The following is a 15,118-nucleotide window of genomic DNA, read 5'->3' on the forward strand; positions in this document are numbered from 1 at the left end:
GCTCCTTTCAGTTTTGGAAAAGCTTTTGCAAGACTTGATGGTAAAGGTTTTTCTTCTTTTCGGTGTGAATGACACTTTGATCTGTCTTCCCCTTCCCAACCTGAATACATCAGTAAGGGAAGAGAATATCCCTGTTCTGTTTCTTTTCTTCAAATGGATTTCTCCAGTGTAAGAGAAACTATCAGTGCAATCATACAGATCCAGAGGGAAATGAAACTGCATTTCAAGCTCTCTAAAAACACCAACCTTTAATTTTATAACATAACCAGGGGTTTATTCCACAATATAAACTGCAACATTTGATACAAGCTACCCAAAAAAGGAGAAAGCCAAAATACAGCTGTGGCAATTACTTTACAGACCTTTTTTTTTTCCTGTCCTGTCTTCTACATCACCAGGCCATCAGTGACACTAGGATCTAACATTTGCTTTCTGTACACCAACCAATGCTAGAAGCGACACGCTGTTCAGAACCATTCCAGTCACTGAAACCAGACATAGAAGTTATTGCTCAGATAAATAAACCTAACCTACAAAAAACAAAGTGGAAAAAAACAGAAAACCAAACTAAATTCTGCAAAGAGTTAACAGAGTAAACAGGGATTTCCTCACAAGAGGATTTATTGGAAAATTCATGGTGCAGGGTTTTTCTTTTTGCACCTAAACCAAGCTGAATTAAATACGCCGGTAAATCCCAGAGAGGTAATTTAATGCTGTACAAGAAAAGGTGCGTGTTTCAAATGCCTTCCAAATCAGTGGAAACCCCTGCTAAACAGTCAGCATCTCGAACCTCAACAACCACAAACAGCTCAAGGGAAAATACAAAAGTGTCAAAAATTGGTTTGAGTTCTGGAAAATGATCCCATAAGGATACAAGTAGCACCATTTGCAATCTGGTTTTTAAACCAGCCCCTGTGGCTTTATTGGAAAACTCTGAAAAACCTTCTTTACTCAAGTCCTGACCAGGTTATGGGCAGTTTTACTTCCGATATGGAGAGTCCTTGCCACTGCAGCTGACGCAGATGTAGTCCTCCTTCTCAGCCATTTCGGGAGAGATGCCCACACAGACCTGGTGGAACCACTGGTTGCAGCTGCCGTCACACTGGACCCAATCCACCTGAGAGGAACAGACACACCAGTGGTCAGACAGGACCAGGCAAACATATACAGTGCCCATCAGTTGTTCCTGGGCTCCTCATCTATTATGTATGAGAGCAGAAATGTCTCATTGTACAACTGCCTGCTGATGGGTATTCAATTGTGGTCACTGTTATCTATCTGCAGTCCAGTTCCTCTGAAGCTGAGAGAAGGGCACACTTCTCCTATCCCTCCTGTTGCTTTCCTACCTATTGCAAGATTAGGGATGGCAACACCACCACAGCCCTCCCAGGCATCCAGGGGTGCCCCTCTTCAACCTTTCCCAGTAGGGATGGACTGTGCAGAGCTCCAAGGCACTGCCCCATCCACAAAGCCGATCTGCATCCCTGTTCCAAGAGCAGAGATGAATGTGGTGTCTGCACAGCCTCACCTCCTCCTTCCAATCCCATGCAGATGTTTTGGTGTTCACCTGCCTCCCCCCTGGCAGCCACACAGCCGCTCTTGATGCCTCAGATGCTGCCTCTGGCTTACCGAGTGCCTTGTGCTCACTCTGTAACTCGTGTTTGGGCAGCTGAAGGCCCCAGATCCCAGCACTCAGAGCCCCACAGCGGATCTGCTCTACTGACCTCATCTCCCTCAGGCTGGAGACAATTCACAGCAGGGCAGATGGCATCCTCATCCTCAGAGTCCTCCTGCTCAGAGAACGACATGTCTGAGGGAAGCGAGTGGCTCTCAGCAGAACGCTGCATCTCCAGGAGACGCTCCCGCTCCCTCTCCAGTTTGTTAGTGCTGAGATCCTTTGAGTGATTCAGTTTCAGTTTCTTCTTTTTGGGTGTCCTCATCTTTTTTACTCTTGCTCTCTTCCCATTGCAGAAGCTCTCTCTCTCAAAGCGACGCTTCAGTTTTCTCTCCATGTAACTCATTCCTTCCTTCTTCCCGCGGCAACACTCATTCTATTGGGAAGATATTGTGGCAAATTCATAAGAATGCAAGTAGCACTCATCACCCCGTTATTGCACACCCTGCTTTTTGCAATAGGCTTAAGTGAAAGCATCGCATACAACAGAGTGCTGCCGTTTCAGCAGAAGGGGAATGTGAGGGGAGCAAGGGATGGGTCACACATCCCACAGACAGAATGTATAGAAACAAAGATCCTCATTTCCTGCCTCCGAGTCCACTGCTTCAGAGGCAGCGCTCTCAGAAAGCCTCAACCCAGGGCAAGAGTCAAGTTAGGAGGGATGTATTTTCCTGGAAGCAGAGCCACACACACAAACCCTCCTTGTAAAGCCCTTGGGTGCAGGCAGAGTCTCAACTCCACCGTCACCCAAGCTCACTGCCCTGGTCAGGCACTTGCCTTTTCACTCGGTGCTCCAACGGGTGACCTCTGCTCTGTTTGCAAAGCAGGGCTTTGCTTCGTGAAGAGGATCTGGTACAGCTCCTGTATTTCGGGCAGGGAAACCTGTAGCAGCTGGGCTTCCATCATGAGCTCATCCAGCTCTGTGCTAATGACTGTGATGAAAGACAGGGAGAGGAGAAAAGGAATTCCTCAGTGTCAGCACTGATGAGAACTGCACAGAGAACGAAAACCCTTCCCTGGTAGCACATTAAAAAGAAACCCACAACAACTGTGAAAGAATTAAATCTGCAACACTATGAACTCTTCTCTGTTCAGTTTTAACAACAGGTTGAAAAGAAAGATGAAGGCTTACTCCAAAGCTACTGCACTGATGCTCAGTACCCTTCTACATTTGCGTTTCTTGCGGGATAAGCAATTGCCATCATTCTTGGCAATTTCTGCTGCTTCTGGAGCTACAAGCAGTGTGATGATCCCCTCACTACATAACAATGGTTAAGATGAACAAACTGAGTGATCCATAAGTGAAGTCGGGAGAGGAGAGGAAGGGAAGCTGAGGGGATGAGCCTGGAAACAGAGTCCTGCTGCACAGTCCCCATCCACTGCTGCTGCAACCTCCAAAACTCCTACTGGGCTTTTGGAATAGTCACAGCCAGGAAAGGGCAAAGTCACTGTGTGAGGAACGCTTCTGAACACAGTATTCACTACAACTCAAATGTGGCCTGAAAACAAACCTGGTGGTACAAAGGACTGCCTGGCTTGATTTTAACTCTCACATTGAAGTGTCTTGTGTAGTATTAGTATGGACTGAGCTGCACTGAGTCTTGAAGATGGGAAGAGCAGACCTTTGTCCCCACAGCGTTATGCATTAGAAGGAAAGAAATGAAAAAACAACTTCTTTTACAGTTGTAAAATGATGCCATTTACAGCATGTCTGTGGCAGTCCCATAAAGCAGGGAAGCACGCAGAACCTGCAGCTGGGTCACCTGGAGCACAGCACCAACCAAGAAAGCTCAAGTCTGACTCTGTGACAGTTGTGCTGCAGCAAAACATATGTGGACTTGTGTCCTATGGATTAAGTACCCCATGGTCTCCAGCACTACTTCTCTATGTCATTCCCATCCGTCTCCTACAACATCAGGATCAATCCCCTCTGCCTTCCCCTCCTGTGGCCATCTTCAGTTGACCAGGTCACCCTCTCTCCTCCACCAAGCACAGTGAGGACAAAAAGGGGGAGAAGGGAGAAAGAAGCAAAATCAAAGTGAAGATTACAAACCATGAAGTGGGATGCAGTGCTGTCCTGTCGAAAATGGAGAATGTAAATAGATGGTTCTGTTATCCCAGTCATGAGGCATGGAGAATGACATTGCTCCAATTGTCTGGGAAACCTAGAAAACAAAACAAACCACACAGTTTCACTAAAGGTGTAGTTCTGAAAGCATCCAATAGCTGCAACAGACTCAACCCTTGTTTCTTCAATTGCTTACATCTTGTATCCCTGGGAACTGTTCAATCTAATCCACCCAAACCTTTCCTCCAACACCTGGAAACAGGCAAAGGCAACTTTCTTGCCAGAACTCTTAGCTGTGAATTGTCATTTCTGCAGAGATCAGAACTGGGCCGAGTGCATGCAGCAGCCTCAGGCTCCGTCAGAGCACAACCAGCCTGTGGAGCGGAGACAACACTCTTCACCTCAGCACACACACAAGACATGCTAAAGGCAAAACATGCTCCAGCTTATGCAAGAGAGCAAGGGTCACGTTTGGCCTCAGGAGCAACAGAAAGGCATCCACCCAATGCCTTCCAAACTATCGCCCATCTCCCGAATGCAGGCTCAGACTCTGGCTCTCGCCAATCCCCGCAGCTATCTCACAAGGAATGTTTTCCAACTCATCTAAATGTTCCCTATTCTTCACTTTGGCCAATGCCAAAGCAGCCCAACTCAGTGGTTACTGCCACAAGCTTCTCTGGGGGAAGCAGTGTTCACAACCCCAGCTAAGAGTTCACGACAGCAATGCTGAGACACTGCAGTCACCAAAACCCCACCTCAAATCCATTGGGACCAAAGCTTTAGCTCAGCACCTGTGCTGACAGCTCGAGGTCACCTCCGACCTGCCCTCAGTACTGCTGGCTCCAGGGAGGAGGACCCAAACCAGCTCTGTGAGAGCTCCCTCCACTTAGGAGGTTTCCTGCCTTGCGCTGCTTTCAGGTCAGAGGAACCCCATGGTACCACACTGAGCTGCAAACCCTGTGATAATAAAACTAAGCTTCCTGCTCTCATTTCTAGCCCAAACATCAACTTCTAGGCCCAAATCTCACCCAGGCTTTTGCAGCTCTTCTGGCTGCTCCAGTAAAATGAGACTTTCAAACAAATGATCAGAGAAATTCTCTTCAGATGCCTACACATGGCTTGAATTTCTAAACCCAGGCTTCCCTACTGGAGGCATCTGGGCAGCACCAGCACCATGGTAGAGCCAAGTTACTCAAGAAGCAGCTACAAAACCTCTCAAGCACATGTGGCACGTTCTATGGTTTAACAAACTGAGTATGAAAACACAAACACACAGACTGTGACAGGGTCGGATGAGCAAAATAAAGGGGTTTAAAGGAAAAGCAAGAGAGTGCATTTCATTTTGGGGTGGTTGATGTTCTTTATGCTGCACTTGCACATTTTTTCTGCATTTATTATCTCCCTCATGTCCACCCCTGAAACTGCTGAGCTTAACTCAAGTATCAGCAGAATATCCATCAGCAGAACTGATGGATGGGGCAGAGCAGTTGATGTCATCTATGTGAACTTGTGCAACGCATTTGACACTGTCCCACACTACAGCCTTGTCTCTAAACTGGAGAGACATCAATTTGATGGCTGGGCCACTCAGTGGATAAAGAACCAGCTGGATGGGTGCATGGAAAGAGTTGTGGTCAATGGCTCAATGTCCAGCTGGAGATGGGTAATGAGTTGTGCCCCTCAGGGGTCAGTGTTGGGACTGTTCAACATCTTTGTTGGTGACAGAGGCAGTGGGATTGATGCACCCTCAGCAAATCTGTGATGACAGCAAGCTGTATGGTTCGGTTAATGCACTGGAGGGAAGGGATGGGATCCAGAGGGACCTGGACACACTTGAGACGTGGCCAATGCCAACCTCTTGAAGCTGAATCAAGCCAAGTGCAAGGTCCTACCCCTGGATCAGGGCAATCCCAGGCACAGCTACAGGATGGGCAGAGAAGAGATTCAGAGCAGCCCTGCGGAAAAGAACTTGGGGGTGTTGGTTGATGAGAAAATGAACATGAGCCGGCTGCAGTGTGTGCTCACAGCCCAGAGCCTAACCATGTCCTGGGCTGCATCAAAAGGAGCGTGACCAGCAGGCCCAAGGAGGTGATCCTGCCCCTCTACTCTGCACTTGTGAGACCTCACTTGCAGCTCCGATGTCCTCAGCATAAGAAGGACATGGAGCTGTTGGAAAAGTCCAGAGGAGGACCACAAGGATGCTCAGGGGCTGAAGCACCTCCCACAGGAAGACAGGCAGAGAATATTGAAGCTGCTCAGCCTGGAGAAGAGAAGCTGCATGGAGACCTCAGAGCAGCTTCCAGTGTCTGAAAGGGGCCTACAAGGATGCTGGTGAAGGACTCTTCATTAGGGACTGCAGTGACAGGACAAGGGGTGATGGGTTCAAACTTAAACAGAGGAGGTTTAGATTGAATCTAAGGAGGAAGTTCTTTACTGTGAGGGTGCTGAGGCACTGGAATGGGTTACCCAGGGAGGTTGTGAATGCTCCATCCCTGGCAGTGCTCAAGGCCAGGTTGGACAGAGCCTTGGGTGCCATGGTTTAGTGTGAGGTGTCCCTGCCCATGGCATGGGGGTTGGAACTGGATGATCTTAAGGTCCTTTCCAACCCAAACCATTCTATGATTCTATATTCAGCTCAGGAGTGCTAGTGTAAGTGATAAGAAGGAGGAGCAGTAATGAATGAAGGCACCATGTCGAAAACAAGCTCATCTGAGAGCCATGCTGGTAACACCGTGGGCAGTTTGGGCCTCTGTTACTATTTCTCAACACTTAAAACTACATTGAAATACTTGTATGAACAGAATATAAAGACTAATCGAATACTAAGCACTCTAGAAACAATAGCTTCAGCAACTCTTGTCGTTAACAGCATCACATTAGAGCACAGGAGCTAGGAGGAGGAGAAGGGAAAATGGGCTTGTTAGGAGTAATTGTTCCCAGGACTCCAGCAGAAGGAAAACATGAAGTTGTTGCTGGAGGACACACATGTCCTGGATAAACATCAAGGCAGAATCAGAACTCCTTAATCTGTATAGCAACACACGGGCAGTCTGCTGTTCTGGTATTTGCATGCAAATACAATGAACCAAAACCCAGAGAGCTATTATGGACTGTTTCTGCTGACCACACATCACCCCCTGCCAGGAACCCCACCAGCAGCTCCGCCTCACCTTGTTTGTCTCTGGCAATTGGCCTGACGTGCCTTGCCATCTGGTGTACAATAATCCTGAGCCAACTTTGTCTTGTATATGTTTTAGATTCCCTGAATATAACATTTGTTGTGCTCTGTGCTGCCAGTTCACAGTCCTCTCGATCATGTACCGCAAAGCATCCCCCTCGGGAAGCCTCACACGGATGCGCTGCAGGGAGGCCAGCAACGGCAAGATCTTTTCTAACGGTGGCTTTTCTGATCGATGACAGTGTGGACAGAGCCACACGCGAGGTCCCTGCGCAACGTTGGGCACCGAAACGCAGCCGGTGTGGAAGAACCCTCGGCAGAGTTCACACTGGATCATGGGAGCAGCTGGCTCCTTCTGGCACAGACACACTTTCAGTTCCGTGTCCTGTTCGCTGGACAGCACCTTCACTTCGTTCGCTGCTCGCAGAGAACGCAACGCTTCCATCTCCTTCAACCGGGCTTCCCCAAGCGTGGCCATCTAAAAGGGGGGTCAAAGAAAGGGATGTCAGCTCGAAAGGAGCATCATGCATTAGAAACAGGGTGACTGTGTGGCCACAGTTGTAAAATACACCAGCAAGTAGTGAAGATCATTAAGAAGCTCCTTGCCCCCATACACCTTCACCTTTGAATGTTTGAAGTGAAGTACTTATGAGGATGTGCAACATGACTTCAGTTTCCTTCCATTTTCTCATAAGGCCCAGAGATACAAAGCTTATTCCTGTAAAAAAACCAACCTCCTAACTCCCTTCGTCTCTGGTCCAAACCTTTCATGTTTGGTACTACATCCACATCACCTCCACTAAAGCAGCCTGCATTCTGAAACCAGTGCAGGTTTGGCTTGCAGGTACTTCTGTATGGACATGTCTCAAGTGTACAGCCTAACTCTGTGTAGTTGTAAAACATCTGGGCAGCTTTCAGAAACACACATTCACCTCTGGTACCCCCCCTTGTACACACTGTCATGTGCACAGGGCCTTACCCTAACCTATGTACTCGCTTGGGAGTTTGGAAACACCAAATGAAATTGAGGTGTGCTGTCCTTCCTACACCTGCTCATAGAATAGTTGGGGTTGGAAAGGACCTTAGGATCATCCAGTTCCAACCCCCTGCCATGGGCAGGGACACCTCACACTAAACCATGGCACCCAAGGCTTCATCCAACCTGGCTCTGAACACTGCCAGGGATGGAGAATTTACTACTTCCCTGGGCAACCCATTCCAGTGCCTCACCATGATCCTTTTTTCAGGCATCAGTAAATCTAGTTGCCAACAGACTGAAACTTGAATGTCCCATACCTAAAGGGCCAATTAAATTCAAACCCTACTAAATCAGTCTGCTGCTCCTCATTAAGCATGGGATATTGTTTAATCTGACCATGGTGGAGGCTCTGAAATAGGTCCTTCGGGATGAAGCACTTCACCTACATCCAGAACTAATGTTTTCCTGACTTCATCATGCAAAGCTTTTCTCTAATGATGGTGTTTGTTCTAATTATAGGTGGTGTTGGGTTACTGTGAAAGGATCAGACGTGGGAAAGCCCTATCCTGTCTTTAATAAGGCTTTAGTATGGTGGGCGAGAACAGATCTCAACAAGGATGCACAGAACTCAGCAGAAAATGCAGCTCAAAGCAGCCCTGGGCCACATACCGCAGATGCAGTGTCCTTGCTCTCAGAGAGGGCTCTTTCCAAGTCACTCAGAGTCTCCAGCTTGGTGCTTTTCTTCTTCCCACCTGGCACCGGCTCCTTCAACTTCTTCTGCTTTCTCTTCAGATTCAGCATTCCAATGTCACAGCGGGGACACAACACCTGATGGGCAGAAAAAGCAGTGATCCCTGCCCTGTTTGCAGTGTGTTTGTCCTGCCCTAGCACAGCCATGAATGACTGCTTACAACAGGGATTCCTGCAGTTTTTTCCATCAAAGACTCAGGGGACTAGGATGAAGTCACATGGAAACTGGGGAGAGCTGGAAGGTTAAAACCACACTTTTATTAAATGGAAGGAAACACCTGCATGTTTCATTTGGATTGCTGATAGGTGCAGACAGCTGATACATGGATAGCCTCTGTGTCATTTAAGCTGCAAGCCCTGAAAAACAGTAGAGGATTCCAGGGGCTGCCCTGCATTCCCATCTGTATCAACAGACAGGAGGGCTGGGTGTCCTAAGAGGGGCTCAGCATAGGTGAGGGTGGACTGGCCAAGAACACACACAACAAGAGCTTCAGAGGGGCAGCAAATGCAGCTACAGCCTCACCCTTATCACAGCCAAACCCAAGGTGGGCAAAGTGAACCTGTGCTCCAGTGCCTGCACTGAAGTTACTTCAGTGCCACAAGCATGTTGATATTCCCATATTCACATTGGGAACGTCAGGCTATGGCACAGCATGCTCTTTAGCCATGGATTAGAAAGAATAGAGGAAGTTTAGCTGAATCTTCAGCACTTTACAAGTTTAACGTGATCATTAAAAGTCCAAGTCAGCCTAATAAAAAATACATTCAGCAATATAATCCTAAAACTGCTCTGCAAATATACTTGCTATTTATGGCTACTTCAGGAGTTACTACTGTAACCCTGATTGACGTGCTGTAGCTGTGCTGGGAATGGTGAGATCTCTTACCTCCAAAAGAGAGTAAGGGGAGTTCTCGCACAGAAATGTGTTAGCTGCACACTCCTTCCATGCTTGAACTTCTGACACCAAGGACTCCAGCCTTGGCAGGTAGTCCAGATGCACCGGAATGGATCGCCCTCTCGTGACAAGCTCTGCTAGTGTGTCCAGCACAGGCACACGTCCTCCAACCTGCCAGATGACACAGTAAGAAACACTGGATGTATCGAAGACGTTCCACAAATCACAGCAAGTCATTTAGATTAACTGAAGGTAGAGCTTGTAAAAACAAATCTACTGCTAAGCCACTTCAGTCACTTCCAGAGCTGCTCCAGCACTTGTGCTTCTCATGCTGTAGTCATTAATTACACAGACACTACTACCAAAACCCTTGGAGAGGGAGAATACCCTCAACCAACTGACAGTTTAAATCAACAAACAAGAGTCCAGTGACATAATCAATATAAGCAGACTCCAAACTAACAATCTGCATTCACAGCAGAAAATCAACATCATTTTGAAGCAGACCCTGAAGGCAAATCCAGCCCAGTCCCTGCCCTGCCAACAGCAATGCACCAACCCAAGTACCCAGCGTGCTGGCTGGAAGTGACTCTTCACTCACTGCACAGCCCATGCCTCAGGCATCCCAGTTCCATGAAGTTCAGCTGTAAAGCAGCACTGAGAGGCAATTTCTACAACAGGCAGGGCCATGGGAGTTGAGAACTATTCATCCAGAACAACCCCAACATCTCCAGCAGCAAATCTCGAAGTAGTGATGCCAGCTTCCACCTCAAGATTCAGACAGAGCTGCTGCAAAGTTACATGCATTTTAATCTGTGAAATTAAAGGCTGACCATAAGGGAACACAAGTGTCTGGCCGTGCTTAATGGCTAACAGATGAGGGAATGCCTCTCAGTCTCAGGGTGTCTGATAACGACACTGATAATACCACTAATGATACCAATGAATTCTATGGTTCTATGGGGCCTCAGAAGAGGTGATTCCATCACCAGTAATTACTAATACTCTTGTGCCATCAGGTCAGAAGTTCCTGAGTTAGGCAAACGAAGGATGTGGAAAAATATTACAGGTGACCATTAAAGATTTTAGGGGATTTGTTTCTTCAGGAGTCAGCAAGCAGAACACTGAGTGGCTCACCCACTCCACAGTGTGTGTTCCAGGAGTGCAGCAAGATGCACAGTAATAGAATCGATGGCACACAGAAATCTGAGTACCCAGTAACTGTTAAAATGCGACACAGCAAAACTTACCTTAAGGTAAAGTTCCACAATATAACAGATTTTTAATTTTAGATTTTACTTAATAGCTCCTTTATAGATTTTACTGCACCCAGGTCATTGCAAAGGTGAAGCAACATAAATCAGCTCCAGCAAGTAAAACCAACAGCACCCAGAGCACAAGTACACCACGTCTAAGGCAACAAGATGAAGCATTCTTATTTCAGTGTGATCCTGAAGCACCAAAACATACATGATGGTGCAGAGCAGGGGTGATGCAGCTTACGTACCTGCAGAGCTTCCACTTCCTGCAGCCAGTCTTTGGCCTTCTGCACCGCATCTTTCAGTGCGACACCGCTGGGGAGATAAGCTGGGATCTCCTCTATCTCCTTCACTGCTGCTACAAGACTGCTCAGTGACTGCCGGGGTCTATGTAAAGAGCACAGTTCAGGGTCAAACACTGCAACACGAGTCGGGGGGTTCTGCTCATCTGCCTTATTAAAGCCTGAGGGTTACAGCAGGTTAACGATGTTATGTCAGTACCAGAGGTGCAGACTGTACCACCAGAGCATTAGTAACAGAGGCGTGCTTCTGGAAATGTACATTTGTCTGCTATAGACTCCTATTAGAACTACTCACACATGTGGACTTAAGGGGGATTTAACGTTTAGTAACTTTGGACTCATAAGAACCTTGGATCCTCAAATCCACACTGAACCTTAAAACCAGCACCAGCCAAGAGATCCTGCTTTAGAAGGTTAAAATCCCCCTGAAGGTGGCTTTTCTGGACTTCACAATTGGATTCTGCTATCTTAGAAAGGCACAAACACAACTGCACCTCCAATCTGGAGGTTAATCCCAAGCTTATTCCAGTTCTGAGCTCTCTGAAGTTACCACTGCACACAGTAGCATTACTCAGGAGTAGGAAACACTCCAATGTGTTTAGAATTATGAGGATGGGGGCAATTCCCAACCATAAAAAGTGAGGAACCCTCAGAGAAGAAACCTTACACACAAGTTTATGTCATCTTTCTAAGCCTGAAGTAGACTGTGCTCTCCCCCATTTTACTTTATAAATCAGAAGGTCAAAGCAATGAGCAGAACCATTTTTCTTACTAAGGTTCTATTTGGCTGATTTCCTTCTCTCCTGCACCAGCTCATCTGGAAAAAACCTCCTCAGTGTTAGAAACAGTCCACCTCATACAGTGTTACCAGTTGGTGGCATATATCCCAGCTCCATCTGGACATGCATCCTCCAGTCTAATTCTGGGGGAGGGATGAAGGTGGAAAGGAATGAAGAGGTGTCTTAAAACCCTTCCTGGTGTCAAATGGAGAATTTGCACAATGATTGTGGAGGACCACAAACACCAGGAACTAACAGCAATGTCTCAGATTGCTCAGGCAACTCCTCTCCCTCCTCCATCCCTTCCCCCTTTCGGATGGCAGAAAATTTGCCTTCATATTGTGAACTGGGGGAACACAAGAGAGCCCCTTCAGCAGCAAATCCAACTATTTCCACTTTAAACAGGTCCTGGAACTACAAAACACAACAAAGATTTAGCCTCTAACCTGGCCTTTATCAGGTTTCTGGCTTTGTCATCCCAGTGCTCGGACACGGTAAGCAGCTCCTGCAGCTTCGCCATGGCTTTCTCAACTGCTGGGTAGGGAGCGAGTCCAACACCTGAGTCTATGAGACGTCTCATATCATCTAGAGTGAGAGAGCTGTGGTCTGAGGAAGTGAGCTGCACGTCCTCCAGCCAGCGCGCCTGCTCCAGGCGGATCCGCAGCTCTGCCAGCTGGGGCAGATCCACGTCAAAGTCAAAGCTGACGTCCAGCAGCTCCTGCAGGGCTGCAGCACTGGGCATCTCCTCAGAAAGGAGTTTTTGGCTTTGCTGCTGAAAAGCTTCCACACGATCAAGAAGATCCTGAAATAGATAAATGCAACTATACATCAGAGAAAAAACACCCCACCGCCAAGTTACCATGACAAAGAGTGTGTCTCTACACACAGGGCACCTATCAGCATCTCCTCATACATACTGTGTCTACAAGCCTGAGGATCACAGAACAAGGGGATTCCACTCTAAACCCCTTCTGAACCAAGAGACAGGTGTCAAAGAGGTCTTAGAAGAATAAAAAGGATCCAAAGGGACATTTTAAATGTTCCATTAATGCTTTTTCTGGCTTTGTTCTGCAATGATTAAGGAGGCTGAAGAACAGCAAGGTTAAGATTAAGAAGGCTTTGAAAAATGCTGGGGAGCACACGGAGTTTCTGAGGTTCATTTCTGCTGCACTGTTAAGGCTTTTGAGCTGCACCACGGTCCCAGTAAGCCACAGGCATTTCACTCCTTCATGCAGTGCAACACCTGCTCTCTCTCCATACATTTAACAGCCAGTTACCCCTAAAAGGTCCCTCGGTGGCTGTTTGTACTTCACCCAGCATCACGGACAGCTAGTCAGAGTAACCTCACTGTGAAGGCTGGAGTTATTCTGCACCTAGCCATCCTGCCCAGTGCTCCTAGTACTGCCTGAAATGCTATTCCAGCAGCAAGTCCTTCCTTCATAGCTGATGTCCTGGTATACTGCCAAGAAGGTTGTTTGCCAGAACAGGCAATCTCACCCATAATGGAAATAAAACCTATTTAGAGAGATATTAAAGTGTGAACTGATCTCCAGGAACTGACATTTGTATTAACACCCTAATTTGCATGGCTACATATAACTTAAGATTGTTGAGGATGGTATAAAAGAATCCCCTGACCATATGTGTTTTGATATTTCCCTGCTCAAGAATGCCAGATGGAGAAGAACTGTTTGCATGTCTGGCATTGCTGAACTCCTGCTTTTTAAATAGGAAGATAACTTCAGAGTTACAATGCTATAAACAAATAACTGTAAACAGGATTACATAAAATCTGATTCACACATTCCAGACCCAATAAAGCTTCAAAGCAACAATCATAAAGCTGAGCTGGTCTATTCTGATTCAAAAGTTACATGACACTGGTCTCTCAGCGTTGTGCTTAAGAGCCAGTTCAGGAGCTGGACACTGCATCTCCTGCTTCTCAGTCACAAATAAGCAAAGAAAGGAATTAGAGCTAAATAGGATTATTTTCCTTTATGATATGCAACATTTTGGCAATTCTGAAACCGAATCTTGACTTATTTGCAATTTGGCTGAGGGCTGATCAGCTGGCAAGCAAATAACCAGCATCAGCTGCTGGCTGTGGGAGACAAAGTGCTCTGCTTCACCCTGAGCAGCAGGTACTCTGCTGGAACAAGGTTTTGGGTAGCCTGGCTGGCAGCTTTGTCTTAGGGCTATCTGTGCTTTTCCTGGTTGATTGCATGAGGAGGTATCTGTTTACAAGGCTATGAGAAAGCTGGTTCTTGATTAATGACATGAACAGAACTGTCACTCAGGGCACTTTGGTGGTTTGAATATTCTCAAACAAACACAGCTTCACTCTTAAGAGGACACCAGTTTCCTGAGCCCAGTCTTTTAGTCTGGAGTTACACAAGTCACCCTACTGCTTCTTTACATTACTTCATACAGCATTACCACTTTGATTGCCTTATGTAGTATAAAAATCTAGTGACCATGGACACCAGCAGGACAGAGAGCTCTGTTCTTACGCACCTCCTGTGCACAAGCTACCCAGATCTGCCAGTTCAATTGATTTTATTCTTGGAGCAAACAGTAAGGCAGGAGATTAACACAGTGCAAACACATCACTAGGACAAATGCTTGTGTTCCTTCCCCTAGAATTATGCAGGTTACCTTCAGTAAGGGTGTCTGACTGAGGACACAGGGTAGAGCATACAGCTGCCTCACAAACAGCCTCAGCTCATTCACAGTCAGCTGATTCTGACACTTGCCTCCTCCGGAGCGGTACCTGCAATCACACAATTCAACTCTGTTGGGTGCCACTAGACAAGAAAATCAACTCTAAACTTCTCAGGCATCTGCTTATGATTTTGTGTAAGATGAGCTTTACTCACAAATAACACAGCATTCCGCAGCATCCAGCAGCCCAGGGCATACGTACAGGGGGAAGCTTCCTTTAGCTATAGCAGAATGAGCTATTGTTGAAAACACTCTTTCATATTAAATAGTATTCTGGAATAACTCTTCATTCTTGGAAGAGCACTGGTTATTATGGAACAAAATTGAGCCTTTTTTCCAGAACACAAAGTAATTGTGGATAAACTATTCAGTTATGTTGCAATAGCTATTGTAGTGCGCTCTCCCCATGCCCATTCCAAAGGAGAGCAAATCCCAGTTGTGAATGGGTTTTATCTTTACAGGTCATGTAGGCACTTCTGACAAATCCTCTTTACGCTGAAATCATCAGTCT

The 15,118-nt window shown here is 46.8% G+C and overlaps 1 protein-coding gene across 3 annotated transcripts in view; it reads right to left on the minus strand.

The window, feature by feature from the left end:
* Positions 1-226: 226 nt before the first annotated feature.
* KDM5B (lysine demethylase 5B) overlaps positions 227-15,118 on the minus strand; it is a 49,623-nt gene continuing 34,731 nt past the window's right edge. The window contains exons 19-28 of one of the 3 annotated variants that reach the window (XM_034069697.1): positions 14,542-14,656; positions 12,333-12,688; positions 11,054-11,192; positions 9,538-9,717; positions 8,570-8,728; positions 6,914-7,399; positions 3,729-3,840; positions 2,453-2,607; positions 1,725-2,051; positions 227-1,117 (exon numbers count right to left, since the gene is read on the minus strand). In XM_034069697.1, coding sequence (XP_033925588.1) covers positions 980-1,117; positions 1,725-2,051; positions 2,453-2,607; positions 3,729-3,840; positions 6,914-7,399; positions 8,570-8,728; positions 9,538-9,717; positions 11,054-11,192; positions 12,333-12,688; positions 14,542-14,656 — 2,167 coding nt within the window. In that variant the 3' untranslated portion in view covers positions 227-979. The remainder of the gene's footprint in view (positions 1,118-1,724; positions 2,052-2,452; positions 2,608-3,728; positions 3,841-6,913; positions 7,400-8,569; positions 8,729-9,537; positions 9,718-11,053; positions 11,193-12,332; positions 12,689-14,541; positions 14,657-15,118) is intronic. The other 2 variants (XM_034069699.1, XM_034069698.1) reach the window with 2 other exon arrangements.

This window comes from Melopsittacus undulatus, chromosome 16 (genome assembly GCF_012275295.1).
Source record: "Melopsittacus undulatus isolate bMelUnd1 chromosome 16, bMelUnd1.mat.Z, whole genome shotgun sequence".
NCBI lineage: Eukaryota > Metazoa > Chordata > Aves > Psittaciformes > Psittaculidae > Melopsittacus > Melopsittacus undulatus.